The sequence below is a fragment of the Heliangelus exortis genome, chromosome 11 (genome assembly GCF_036169615.1).
Source record: "Heliangelus exortis chromosome 11, bHelExo1.hap1, whole genome shotgun sequence".
Classification (NCBI taxonomy): domain Eukaryota; kingdom Metazoa; phylum Chordata; class Aves; order Apodiformes; family Trochilidae; genus Heliangelus; species Heliangelus exortis.
This window is the reverse complement of record NC_092432.1, coordinates 18,982,236-18,996,979: the sequence shown is the minus strand read 5'-3', so window position 1 is coordinate 18,996,979 and position 14,744 is coordinate 18,982,236. Positions and strand designations below refer to the sequence as shown.

Sequence of the window (14,744 nt, the reverse complement as noted above, 5' to 3'; positions counted from 1 at the left end):
GATGTTGAAGTCATCTGGCCCTGAGTGTCTGTCATGGAAATACTTTAGAGTCAAAATAAAGATATGCTACACAGAGGAATCCTATCACATTATTATTTCTGAAACTGGTTTTATTCCACTCTGAGACAGATACTCAGGGTTTTCTGGATCTTAGATAATCAGGCCTCTTCAACATCTGTGTCAACTCCTCGAGATTCACTGATTTAAGCACTTTTTTCACTGTAATTCAAAGGGCAGTTCCATGTGCTAGGTTTAAGAGTTCTTAGTGTTCTTCAAAGCTGTGATTTTCCTCTGAATTTGGCCTTAGTCATCCCTTAGCTCCCCAGGATGCATAATCTGACAGTCCATTAGTTGTGTGAGGCAGAGAACCTTTTCCTTTCCTTGATGAGGAGGGAATTAATGTTCAAGTGGGAATCCTGTGCATGCGAGGCCCATGGCTGATGAATGGCTGTAGTCAGGCTGGTTCTTTCAAGCAGTTTTAGAGTGGAAAACATTACCTGTGTGTTACCTGGCTTTTGATTATATTAAAGCAAGTATTTCTTGGCTCCTGTGGAATTTTGAAGATAGGGAACCTTCAGAAAGGTCTGTGTAAAACAGATTGCTGGTTCTAGCTCCTGGTGGCAGGCAAAATACCAGAAATTGTTCTGCCAGAAAGTAAATTACCTAATATCACCTTACACAGGCTCTACATCCTGTATTTGGGTTCTTTGGTTGCTGACAAGGGTCGACTTCAGCTTGTGTTTTCTTCAGTATGTGCACCAATGCACCATCCTTTTTTTTTTTTTTTGGTGTTAATGCCTCGTTTTCCTTGAAATTAGCAAGCAAGTTATGCTTTATTAAGGTAACACGTTCATCCTCATTAATACCCTGTAGTTGCCCACGTGTGATTTTCTCAGGAAGCCAGGCTAAAAATTATATTTATGCTTTGTCTTCTCTGCAAATTAACTCCTGTCTGACGAGACAACATCTTTTCAGTGGGAGAGACCTTTTTGCTGAAAGATGCTTTCCCCCAGTAGTGTTTATCCTAGTGAGATATTAAAATATCTCACATTGAACTATGTGATGCAGTTGATCATAAAAATTTATAGTGAAGGGCATATAGCTTACATAGGAAGTATACAATTTTGTATTAATTTCCTCACTGAAAAGATCTTAATTTTATAATCTCAGTTACATGGTTCTTTGTTTGAACCTCCAACACCCCTTCATTGCTGTGGTGTTACCTCATACAAGGGATTGGTATGGCTGTGCTGACAGCTCCTGAACGAAAAGGTTGAGATACAACAAAGAGAGAAACTTTTTTCTCCAGGGATATAAATCTACTTTTGATTTAATGAATACTTTGTTTAGGAATATTTTAAGGTGTTGTTTTAAACCAAGCTTTAGATCATCCCGATTGTTTTTGTCACCTTTGAAGACAGTGTAATTTTAGATTTTTATTAAGTTACTGTAAATCTCCTGTGACTACTTACTGAAATAGCAAGGTTCTGTAAAGGCAAAAAACCATGTTGCTTTTAGCTTTACATTGTTAATTTAAAAAAGGTTGTCTTAAGCAAAGGAAGTACCCCAACACTTCCTGTGTGGATTCAACATCACTTTTTTTATTTTAACTGTTTCCTTTGCCACTGATGATGTTCAGTTTCACTTCTTGAACTACAAGTGGGGAAGTCAGAGGTTCTGCCAGGTGCCTGCAGCCTGCGAGCTCCGCTCCGGTGGAGGATGGACTGACGGACTGACGGAATGACTGACGGACTGACGGACTGACTGACAGACTGACAGACTGACTGACTGACGGACTGACTGACGGACTGACTGACTGACTGACTGACAGACTGACTGACTGACAGACTGACAGACTGACTGACGGACTGACTGACTGACTGACAGACTGACTGACTGACGGACTGACTGACTGACTGACTGATGGACTGACTGACTGACTGACTGACAGACTGACTGACTGACGGACTGACTGACAGACTGACTGACGGACTGACTGACTGACTGACAGACTGACTGACTGACGGACTGACTGACTGACGGACTGACTGACTGACGGACTGACTGACTGACTGACGGACTGACTGACTGATGGACTGACAGACTGACTGACTGACTGACGGACTGACTGACTGACGGACTGACGGACTGACGGACTGACTGACAGACTGACTGACTGACTGACGGACTGACTGACGGACTGACGGGCTGACTGACTGACAGACTGACTGACTGACTGACGGACTGACTGACGGGCTGACTGACTGACTGACAGACTGACTGACTGACTGACAGACTGACAGACTGACTGACGGACTGACTGACTGACAGACTGACTGACGGACTGACTGGCTAGCTGGCTGGCTGACTGACGGACTGACTGACGGACTGACTGACAGACTGACTGACTGACTGGCTGGCTGACTGACTGACAGACTGACTGACTGGCTGACGGACTGACTGGCTGACTGACGGACTGACTGACTGACTGACGGACTGACTGGCTGACTGACGGACTGACTGACGGACTGACTGACTGACTGGCTGGCTGACTGACGGACTGACTGATGGACTGACGGACTGACTGACGGACTGACTGACTGACTGACTGATGGACGGACTGACTGACGGACTGACGGACTGACTGACTGACTGATAGACTGACTGATGTCCGTGCGTGAGGCCGGACGGGGAGCCCGAGGGTAGCTGAGGGGGGATCAGGGCTCGCTTCTCCCGGCAGGAGGGCAGGAGGCAGCGATGAGACTCCTTTCCTTGCCCCCGCACAGGGAGCAGCCGTTCCGCCTCCAGCCGCCCTGCCAGCCCCTCAGCGGGGGCTCGGCCGCCGCACTGCTCCGTCCCGCAAGGGCCCTCGGCGCGCCCCAGGACGGGGCGGTACAATCCTTCCAGGCCTCAGCGGGCCCGGGTCCCCTCGGCTTTCATAACCCGCCCCGCGGATGGGTCACCCGCCCCGCCCCGGCAGCCTAAGGCGAGCGGCGGCCCCCGGCCCCTCCCGCCCGCTCGGCGCGGGCCCCGCCACCCCCTCCGCAGCCGCTCCCCTCCCCCTCCCGGAACAGCCGGCCGGCGGAAGAACAAATAGTCCTCCCCGCATTGTTCGGTTCCGCACAACTTTCAGCCGCCGCGGCGGGAAGCGGGACTGCTCTCCGTCTCCCGGTGGACGGTGCCGGTCCGTCATCGGCCCCGCCGAGGAGCGGTGGGGCCGTGAAGCCGGCCGGGGAAAGGGCCTGGCGGGTATGGCCAACTTCGGTGCCCCCGCCTTGCTCTCCCCGTGGCGTCCGGTCCCGGAGAAGGGAGGCTCGGCGCGGCCGGGGCGGTGCGGGGGGCGGGTCGTGTTCAGCGCGCCTCGAAGCGCTGCCGCGTTGGACCCGGAGCTCTGCCTGGGGCTGTGCGGCGCCGGGGCGGCTCCCCCCGGAGGGACCGGCCGGCGGGGCGGGGGCGACCGCGATTTTCCATCCCGCTCGGTGGCCCTTGCCCCGCTGCCCGCGCTGAGCTGCCCGGCGGGCGACTGCCCCGGGGCCCACCGAGCGGTGTTGCCACCTCCCCCGGTCTCTGGCTGCGGTCACGGCCAGCGGGAGGCCCCGCCGTGCAGCGCCAGGCCCTGCTACGGTGAGCGGGGACGGGAGAAGCAACCTCCTGTGGCGCCCTCCCGCCGCGATTTCTCCTTACTATAGCTTTTTTTTCGTCCCTTCTTCCCCCAGCCAACTTTCTGCTTTTGTAAGAATTCCTCCTGTGGAGATTGACCCTTACGGCGAGCTAAAGCTTTCACCTATCTGTTGCTTAGCCAGAAGTACTTGTCAGTGAGCATTTTGTCAGCTCCAGTAACAAATGAAGTGTCGCTGTCAAGTGATCCCCCAGAGTAAGGTTGTGACTTTATAGTAGCCAACCGGGGTGCGTTCCCTCAGTAAAACTGTTCGGTGCCTGGTTTCACCATGATATTCCCCTGCAAATGTTCTGATCTTTCCCGATGTAGAATTTGTTACGTAATATATATGTTATATAATTTTAATTATGGCGAGGTAAATATAGCAGGCGGGGAGTGAGGCAGCAAATTCGGTTATCTGTAAGATGGGCTGTGGTGATAACAGCAAGCATTGCGCAAGCATGACGCTTGGGCATGGGAATATCGCTCTAAGCTCGGTTGTAGGATACTCTTCCAAAGTCTGCTTTGGAAAAAAAGAGCTGTAGGAAGAACACTACTTCCCCAAGAGCTTAATCCAAAAGTTTCATGTGTGAGAAACTGGAATTGCTTTGTCCACGTTAGCTGCAAAGGGAACAGGGTTGTGTTCTCTGTATTGCTGACTCTAAATGAGCATTGCTGTCTGTACTGGGAAGCCTGTTAGAAGCAGTGGAAAGGGTTTGGTGGTTTAGGTGAGGGTGGGAATTTGTTGTTAAAAGAAACAAACTGGAGCGGGAGGGGAGGTTTGCTGACTTCTCTCCAGGGCTATGAATTTGCTGAGCAATAGCGTTTATCATGGATAAATTGCTGGCTGTGGATGCAGGCTGAGCACATACGTGTTGATTTAAAGGAGCCATTCCTCTGAAAATTTCATCCTGAGTCAAATGATCTGTTGGGGAACATCCTAGGAGCTCATACAGTTTGGGTGGTGGTGGCAAATTAGTTCAGTATGTGTACATTTACAAATAAATAAAGCAAACAGAAGCATGCAACCTTAATGATTTTATTCACACGGGCACGATACATTAAATAGTAATACAGAATACATTTTCTCCCATCCCTGAATGCACAACAGCTGTCTGCTGCATCAAATATTTTTCCTCTAAGGAGTGGGTGGAAAGCGGTTCCTGAAGGCTGTGGAAACAGTGCATGAGGGTGATTATTTTCAGGAGTTTGTGCTCAAGTGATTTGGTTTTTATATTCCTCTTAATTTTTTAACGTCCTGTGTGTAATTTTTCATTTTCATGGTCATGTTAAAGCATGCAGAAGAGCGTTGCCATCACCATCTGGCAGCCAGCAATTCCCTGATTGCTCTGGTTGGTAGTTGACCATATTGACGTTGGTAGATCAGCTGTCAGGGCTGTTACCATACAGATTTACAGTTGTGTGGGATGCTCTATCAGACTCTGGAGTTTGTGGTGACTTTGTATGCATGGGTTTACTTGCAGAACTCTGTGACATACCCAAGACTTCTCTAAGGAAGGAATATTTATCCACAAGACTAATTTACCTCGATAGAAAATTCACCGACGATAATGTGATTGGGAAAGCATCTTCAGGAATTCAGCCCTGACTGCTGGAGTCCTTGCTCATGAAATCACCAACAAAATGGTTGGTGTTTATAATTGCTCTCATATTTCTGTGCTATCCTTCTGATCCATTGCTCCCTAGGTAGTGAAGACCTATTTTTTTTTTTTTTTAAGAAGTGAAAGAAAAAAGGGTGTAACGGTTGCAGAAGACAGCCTTGTGTGTAATGTACCAAGAATGTGACACAGCAAAGCTGGAAGGTTTTAATTTCTAGATGGTTTGTGTAGTATGTTTGCCCCATTTGCACATTTGCAAGGAAAGAACTGTAACTAGGGACTGAAGCAGGAATTACACTGGAGGTATTTTCTTTGTTGCAAGTGGAAAACTTGTGTAGCTGTCTAAAACAGGTTTGTTTCTTCAGATGTTTAAAAACCTTGTAACGCCTTACTTGGGGGTTTGTTGGAATAAACACATGCAATGCATTTTTTTAAAGCTATCTTTGTAGCAAACAGGAAGAATACATAGGCATATCTATATATAGAGAGAGATAAAAGAATACTCAGTAGCAGCTTGACAAAAGGGCTGGAGATTCTGAGAATAGGTGAAAGACAATGATGCATGGACACAGAGTGATTCACCTCGAGGCTTAGAGTGTAATGTTAATTCTTGTTGTGTGAGGAGGGCTTAAAACCCAAGCAGGTTAAGGATTCCAAGTCTCAGAAGCAGATGATGTTCATTACCTGGGAAACATTAGGTAAATTTCTTTTTAGAGTTTTGCATGAGTTTCTTTTGAAATTTCTGAATTGGCCAAGTCATTACGACTTGAGCAATTTCACAGAATCACAGAATGTTAGGGGTTGGAAGGGACCTTGAAAGATCATTGAGACCTTTAGGTTAGACACCCAGTATATTTTCTGCCAAAGCATATTTTTCCTGGCTATGTTGTTGGGCATAATTTATGTTCTAATCACTTTTCTATGGGTGCTTGGACATGAAGTTTTTCCAAGAGGAAGGTCAAACCAGAGATGTAATGCAGAAGAATGACTGCTATGGTGTGACTTTAGGTAATGAGTGTGCTTACTGCCTGTGTCTGAATAAGAAAGTGACGTGTCATTGGGGACCAGTTGGAATATCTTCTAGTATTTTGTGTCTCTTTAAATGCTGTGTCATGGATTATATGGATGTATCATCTTCCAGTCAGCATTTCTAGCTGCAAATAAAAACCTGTCATTGTGAACCTTGAAATCTTAGGTCAGAAAGCAAATAAAAGTATTTTAAATGAAGTTTTCATTTTAATACAATTACATGTCAGTACAAATAGTTGTGAGCATTATTGCTGTCACTTTTTTTAGATTTAGTCAGTTTTCTAATGAATGCTTAGCACTGGTGAAGCTTACTAAGTGGTACTGAGTACCAATACTGGTTAAAAAGCAGTGCTTCAAGAGAAACAATATTTTCAGTGTATATAAATAGTGGATCTTCCTTGTAACTAAAAGAAAAAATGTTAAAGGCCATAAAAGCACCTCTCTATCACTGGGTGCTTTCCTCTAAAGTGAAGTATTATTTATACATGAAAGGGAAAAAAGGTATGTATTTATGTATCTCAGGGGCACAGAGAACGGAGGTCATTGTGTTGATATTTCAATACAAATTGCTTCCTGCATTTCTAAGTGACAAATACATGAATATTCATAGTATCATAAGGCCAGATGATCATCCAGTATGCTGCAGTTACGGGAGAAAAATGGAGGAGAACGTTTTAAAGCTCCAGAATCTCCAGTTTGTCTTTGGGGTGGTTTAAGTTTGGTATCACCCTCCTCTTCCTGCGGAAGATGTCAGAGTCAGGATCTGGGGGTGGGAAGCGCTGAGTTGGAAGGGACGGGCGTGGGGCTGGAGATCCCTCTGCACAGCCTGTTGCTTTCCAAACCTGGGGGTCTGCCAAGCAGCAGCCTGCGAGGGATGAAAATTCCCCTGCAGTGTGCCTTGCCTCGCTGCTCTTATTCTTTATCTCCCTGGAGCTTTTTAGGTTCTCCGGAATTTTAAGTATCCTTGTGTTTTGCAAGCCCCCTCTTTCCAAAAGGTTAATACGCCAGGAGCCGCAGAGACTATTATTTTTTATTTCTCACTTTCAGAAGGGTGGGTTGGCAGCCCTCGGCAGCGAGGCTCGAGCCTCAGGTGGTGACAAATCGGTGCCACCTGGGGGCTCTGCAGGCTCGGGAGACAGGCGGGGGGCGGCGTGGCCGGTCCCGGTGCCGGTCCCGGTGGGCTGCTTCCCGGCCCCGCGCCCCTCGGTCACGCCGCGCTCCTGGCTTAAGCTGTTGGGCGGGTGTATCCGAGCAGCTTAAACACATGAAATAAACTTCCCAGCAGGACAGGCTGTGGTGCTGTTTCACCAGGAGGAGATGCAGCGCAGAAGCGGTTTGTCTGTAGCGGTGGCAGGACCCAAAGGAGGGCGCAGGTTCTTCGCACGCTGATTGCCTCTCCCGCACGGAAACCCTCGGGCGGATTCGCCTTTAGCATCCCCCGTGTCGGAGAGGTGCAGTTTGTTTGAACGCGTGCTCTTGCATTAACATCCCCAGCTTGATGCTTTGACTTGTTACGGTTTTAATTGTATATATTTAAGAGGAAGCTGGTAATGGATGTTTAGTGCTTGATGTAATTCACATGCAATTTTATTTTGCAAATTAAGAGTGTGTATTGCTGTATTAAAAGTACGTAAGGCGTATTTTAGGCTATGTGGACTCAGTGTGATACGGTATTTTGGGGCACGTGCATAGCAATACACCCCGTGGTTTTTTTGCTGGCGGCTTGGAGCTCAGTCAGAGAGAGGTGGAGAGGGCTCCGAGCCCCAGCGGAACGTGTTGGGGGGAGCCCGTTGCGGTCCGTCCCGACTGCGCCGGCGGGTCCCGCTACTCCACGCATCACAACACCCCCCTCAACCCCCCCCTACCCCCGCCAGCTTCCCGGGCGGCTTCCCGGGCCCCGCCGCTCTTCTCCGCTGCTGGGGCGTCCCGGGGTTGAGGCGGGTGCCCGCGGAGGCGTCTGCCGCCCGACAGCGGCGCGGCGCGTCAGGGGTTAAGGCCGCGGCGGCGCTCGGCGCGGAGGGATACGGACTCGGAGCCGTGAACGTGGTGCTGAGGCTCTGTAAGCAAAAAAATGTCTGCCTGAGGGAAACCCACAAGTTCCTTCCAGCGGGGGGGGGAAGCGCTCGGCTCGTCGCCTCCCACCCAGCCCCGCGGCCCGCCCGCCGCCGCCGGCCCGGCCCTCGCCACCGGAGCGTACGGGGGGCAGCAGGTAAGTGCGGCCGGCGAGGGGCTGGGAGAAGTTGGAAGAGAGCGGGGGGTGTGTGTGTGTGTGTGTGTGGAGGGAAGCGGCGACCGGGCGCTCGCAGAGGCGAGGGGCAGGGGGCCGCGGCCGGGCGGGAGCGGGGCTGCCCGGGAGACGCCGCGGGGGCGACGGGAAGGCCGCGGAGGAGGTGGAGGCGCCGCCGGGCAGCCTGACGGCCGGCAGCCGGGGTCAGCCGCCAGGCTGGTGGGGCAGCGTGCTGGGGTCTCCGCCGGGTGCGGGGCGGGCCGCGGATCCCGAGCGCCCGGCCCCGGGCAGGAGCGAGTCCCCGCGGGCGGCGTTCGGGGTGCGCGTTATCCGCCGCGCCGCTCCCAGTGCTCATAAAGGACCCGCGGCGGCCGCAGCCCCGGCCCCTGCGCGCCGGGTGGCTCCGAAACTTGGAGGGGAGCGGGGTTGCGGCCGCGCCCCCGCTGCTCCCCCGCGGCGCCCGGCGGGCACAAGGGAAGGCGCGGACCCGCCGCCCCTCCTGCACACCCCTCATCCCCCACACCCCCCCTCCCGCCGCGCGCGCGCGCGCGCATTCCACCCCGCGGCTCCCCCCGCCCGGCGGCGCGCGCCCGGCCCCGCGCCGCGTGTGCGCGTGCGGTGCGCGGGTCCCGCCCCGCCGCGGTCCCGAGTGCGGAGCGAGGATCGCGGCCCGCGGGCTGAGGTGGAAGGGGGAGGGGGGGGGGTGAGGGGAAGGTGGGCGGCAATGCCGGGGCAGGGATGGCTCCGCTGAGGCACATCCAGCCCCGCTCGTCAGCCCCATTGTTGCGGAGACAGTGAGTCACTTAATCTCTCGCTAATTCTCCGGACTTCGGCGGGCCGCGGCTGTTTATTTGCTTTCGCTTTGCCTGAGGGAGGGGAGGGGGGGGGGGGGGGGGGGGAAACGGGACGGGACGTAATTCCTGGCGGCGGCCCCGCTGCGGCGCGGCTGTGTCGCTGGAACTGGGGGAGAAGTGGAATGAGGGAGAAAAGGGAGCCTGAGGAAACTTGAGGAGAGTTGGTTAGTTGGGGGAAAGCTGCTGCTGGTTCCGCCAGCCCGCCCGGTGAAGGGGGTGCCTGGGCTCCCCCTGCCCCACCTCAGGGGGCCGGAACCCCCCGCCCGTCTGCGCCAGGGGCCGGGGGCGGGCAGCAGCCCCGCGGTGAAGTCCTCTCCGTGCCTCTCTCCCTGTGCCCGCGAAGGTGATCGGAGGAGCGGAGGAAGATGAACTCCCAGCAGCAGAGGATGGCGGCGATAGGAACCGACAAGGAGCTGAGCGACTTGCTGGACTTCAGCGCGGTAGGGACATTGTGCTGGGGCTTCTCGCTGCTCTCTGTGGTAAAGTGAGGAGTAGGGGCAGCCCCCTGCAGGGCTCGGCTGGGTCCCTCTCAGCCAAGTTGGACACCTGAACTTTGATGTAATGTCTAGACTTCCAGATTTAATACTGTAATACCAGCTGGGTCAATTGGTTTAACTGGTTAAAATCAGTCTGACCCAGTGATGGCATAATCTAATAATTAACGTTTGTTAAGCTGGCGTGTGGCACTGGTACTTTGCCTTGTTTATTCTCATTTTTTTTAAACAAGCAAAAGAATATTTTATGCCACAGATGATGGAGGTTAGACGCTGATTGTTTCTATAGTATTTTTGGCTAAGAAAATTATAGGTATTTTCTGTGTGATACTCTTAAGAGATTTCAAAGAGGTGCTTGATTTATGAGTGTAATAGGAAACTACTCATTCTCAAAAGCTGCCTTTACGCAGTGACTTTGAACTCTCAGATCACTAAGAAATATGTTGAGTAGCAATATTTAACATATATAGCTCTTTTAAAATTGGCACTGTAGGAGTAGGTCTCTTTTTTTTTAAGTTCATGTAGAAAAGAGATTTTAATGGTATAAATTTCAAAGAATACTTAATGGGTCTAAACATGCATCTTGCATTCCTTTTTCTAGCAGAAAAATTAGTTATTTCCTCTTAGCTTTTTAAAGTTTTCATTACTAATTTAGTACTGAGTTTCAAAGACAATTCATATAATTTTTTTTTTTCTTTTTCTTGTTTTACAGATGTTTTCCCCACCTGTTAATAGTGGGAAAACCAGACCAACTACATTAGGAAGCAGCCAGTTCAGTGGATCAGGTAGGATGCATCCAAGATATATATAAAGTTCATGTAGCTAGGTCTTGGTTTAGATATTAGTCTTCATGTGCTCAAAATATGGTAATCTTTTGTTTGGACATATTCTCATTAGGCATGCAGATTAATTAGAGATGTGCTGTTTTGATCTGACTTAGAACACATTTTGTTAACTTTAACCACAGTTTTCCTCTTTATGTGCCTTAGGCTACCTATCTCAGTACAGTTATGTGTTGAGTATCTCCAGTTGTACTTACATGCAAGTCATCTGTTTATCTGTTAAAACTGAATGGCTTCTTTGTTTTTGTTTGTTTAATGAAATCAAATTTGTCCTTTCAATTGAAGTATTTCCCAGCCTCTATATGAAAGGGGAAGACACTTCAGTAAAATGCCAAATAATGACATGCTGCTGACTCAAGGATATCTTTTAAAATTCAGTTTTTAAAGAAAATGTGAGACTAGTACAATTTTCTAGTATTGTGTTCGTTCTGGAAGTCTTGAGGAATACAATTCTGCTGTGTTGAAACTTTTCCAGTTCATCTGGTAAACAAGTAACTGTCCTTACATGCTGCATTTATTTTGTCTTCAGCCTGTTTTATTTGAACTCCACCTAGGAGCTGTTCTCAGAGGCTGGTAAACTGAGCCTGTAAGGTGGAATTTCTTAAGAGATTCTTTGTTTCACTGTATATTTTATACTACTTACAAAAGAGAAACTAAAGTAACTTCTTGATGATGCATTTCCTTCTTTTTTTATGTGTGCTTATTTTTTGTGAACACAGTAAAGTGATATTTTTTTTTATGAATAAACCAGTGATGTTTATATTTTGAGTTAAGGTTAATGAAAATAAATTTTTAGAATGCCAGTAGAAGAGTGAAGCTGTTGCTTGAAGTTGTGCAGTACCATTGCCTGTTTGCTGCCTGTGTTAGTTTGACAGCCTGAATGAAACCTTGGATTTTAGTGAGACTTTAGAATTTTTGGTTTTAAAAGCATCATAAGAATCATTTAATTTTATAAACTCTTTGGAGACTACCTCCACATTTAATTACATGAAGTTATATAGCAAATTTTGTAAATGTAATATACCTGAAGCATTTTATGTTTTCTCTTGGTTTTCTCTGTTCTTTGAAAGCACATCAAGTATAAATTAATGGCAATAGTAAGACAGCAAGTCCATATACAATATAGTTACATTTTTTATTTTTTAATACAAGTATTCATGACAGTTGTTGACATTGAGGCAGCTACAACTTATTGTGGGGAGCATAACCTGTGTGTCTCATAGCTCTTTTCCCTCACTTTTTTTGAAGGGGTAGAATATTAAAACTTTTATTTTTAGTTTAGGTCTTCCATCAGTCTTGGGTAATGTGGCTTGCCTTATTTCTATGCAATGCTTCCTCTTCTTCCCTTGGATGGCTGAGAAAAAGGGAGAATTCTAAAATACTTAACTTTTTGGTAGAAACAGTATTACTGACTTTGTGGAGTTCTTTGCCAGTGTATCATCACATAAATACCAATCATCAGCAATCACTGCAGCTGTCAAACAAGCTACAACCTTAGCTGAATTCCTCTTGGAAAATATAATGGTAAAGAGTTGTATGTTTTAATTCAAAATATTTGTAGTTGTAGAGATTTACTGGTTAGTGGGATTATATGCCTTAATTCTTGTAGTGGTGTGACCTAAGCCTTGACCTAGGGGGATTACTCTGTAGGAGTGAGAGGTGGCAAACTTCTATATATTAACTGGGAGTCAGTGTTAAATGTTGTAGAAAGACTGTTAAAACAATAGATAAAATATAGACATTTAATGTCTAGCACTGTGGTTTAGTTGTGATCTTGCTTTACTTTCAAGTGTTCTGTAACTTCTAGGACTAACAGTGTGTGAAAAGTTTTTTTTACTGCTAGAGACCACTTTTAAAGAGAAACATGAAAGGAGGAGATATTTATTGCTTTGGGTTATCTAGCATGAAAAGGCACAGATTCTTAAAAACTACTTAAATCTGTTCTTTGAATACTGATTGATGCTATGTCTTACAGAGACTTCCTGTGTTTTGGTGGCAATCAGAAAAGTGAAGCTTGCTTTGGGATCTTTCCCATTAAACTTAGTTGTTTTATGTTTCTGATGTCTTTATAAGCATATTATAGGAAAATGTTTTTCTTTTCCTGGTTGGAGTAAGAATGCATTTTTTTGCTTGTTGTTATTCCACCCCTTTTTTATCATTTAAACTTAAAATAAACAATCTGAAAATGCCTTTCCTGTTCCCCCCCACACTTAGCAGTGGCTGGAGATGCAGCCTAATGACCCCTGATAAGTAGGTGAAAATCAATTGCTTGTCTTCTCATGGCTCTTAAGACTCTATATTTCTGGGAAATAGGAAGAAGGAATGCTCATCATGCATTTTCCTTGTCACCCTCCCAGGCTCCTAGTTTAAAAGAACAAATCAGTTGCTGTTCAAGGATGGTTAAATTCTATTTGTTTTTCAGGTGTGGCTTTGTGAAGTGTTGGAAATACTAGGATGTTATTACTTCTGATGTAACAAGCTTACTCTGGGATATTTCTCTTGATTATGCTGTAGAACTCTGTGTAACTGGGTTGCATGAATGAAACACCAAATATCTATAATTTTCAAGAAAATACTGTCTTGGATTAGCAAATTAAGATTATCTTTTAATAGATATATAAAGTCTGATAGGTAGGTTTGCTTTCTATAGGTCAATCAGCTATGAATGAAAGCTACAAATGAAGGAAGTGAACTAATCTGATATAGTATCTTATGACAGTAAGTCATGTAAGCTGCTGATAAAGTCAAATAACTTGGTCAGACTACTGGTGAAAATAAACATATGTGAAAAGTAACCTGATAGCTAAGTTGGTGACTTAAGCTACAAAATACTCCTTGTTATACCTGTTGTAATTACTTCTTGCTTGAAACAGAACTGCCCATTCTTTTCTCCTCCAAGAACTTGTGAAGATAAAGCCATTTCTGTCTTTGAAATTGTAGAAAGAGAAGGCAAAAGTTAGATAGGTTCCATTGGGCTTTTGAGTGAGGATTTTTTTCAGACTTTAAAAAAAAATTCTGTGTTGCTGCTATGGTGAGGAACAATTCATGATTTACAGTGAAATTTGGCTTTTTACATCTGTCAAAACCAGAAAAAGTACAAACTTGCATAGTTACCCATTTTGTCTGATGACCTTTATTTATTATAGCAAGTCCATGAAAACACAGGCACAATATACAGGTGCCTGCCATAGGCAATAGTAGTGCAATTTTCCTGTGGTTTCCAGCAGCTTTTATCTCAATTTCAATTTTTCCTGTGATTGCAACTTTTTAAATCTCATATGTGGCACCCTAAAATAAGCCCCTTTCTTTTTCTTTTGCAAATAAGTTCTTAGATGTTAAAGAATACTGTCTCTGAGACAGCAGTTTTATATGTGGCCCACTATCCTCAGTTTTTGTAGCCTACTGTTGGACCAATAGCATTATTTTGGCATGTGGCTGTGCACATGCATTTGAGAGATATCAAGTCAAACACAGAAAATGATGTGTTTAAAGAAAGAGGTACAGTTCCAGAGCCAAGTCATGCAAATATGGCACTTATTTTGCCTGTAGGATTCTTCTGAAGCTCATGAAAAATGAGTATACATTTCTCTGCTGACAGCATTGGGCACAAATCTTGTTTGTACCCAGACATTTCTCATAACAGACCAGCAGGCAAAAAGCTCCAAACCTTCTGAATGTATCTGTTGAGACAGGTTAGATATGTTTGTATCAGTTTGGTGCCTCTTCATGCAAATTCAAGAGGCTGCCCTATCCACTTTTGTCTACTAATTTAGAGTTTGTAAGGACTGCATTGGGATAGACCACTAATTAGTAGGTTGATGCAAAGACCATATAAGTTGATAGGGTGCCATTAACCTGAGTGTCCCTAAATTAGGGCTGTGTGTCTTGAGACTGAACACAATGGCATTTCTTTAGTAGGTCTATTAAGCTACTTAACAGTGTTCCCAGTATGAGCAAAACCTGACTTGTATTTTAGTCCTTATTTGTAATTTCCTTTTTAGTTTTGCATTAGCAGTTCCTT

At 46.7% G+C, this 14,744-nt stretch overlaps 1 protein-coding gene across 10 annotated transcripts in view; it reads left to right on the top strand.

The window, feature by feature from the left end:
- The first annotated feature begins 8,222 nt into the window (after nucleotides 1-8,222).
- The window catches only part of TCF12 (transcription factor 12), a 171,345-nt gene continuing 164,823 nt past the window's right edge, over nucleotides 8,223-14,744 (top strand). For 2 of the 10 annotated variants that reach the window (XM_071755077.1, XM_071755074.1), the window contains exons 1-3: nucleotides 8,230-8,515; nucleotides 9,731-9,827; nucleotides 10,594-10,666. In XM_071755077.1, the coding sequence (XP_071611178.1) occupies nucleotides 9,753-9,827; nucleotides 10,594-10,666 (148 nt within the window). In that variant the 5' untranslated portion in view covers nucleotides 8,230-8,515; nucleotides 9,731-9,752. Of the gene's footprint in view, nucleotides 8,516-9,170; nucleotides 9,328-9,730; nucleotides 9,828-10,593; nucleotides 10,667-14,744 lie in introns of those variants that run through there. The other 8 variants (XM_071755073.1, XM_071755083.1, XM_071755071.1 and 5 more) reach the window with 8 other exon arrangements.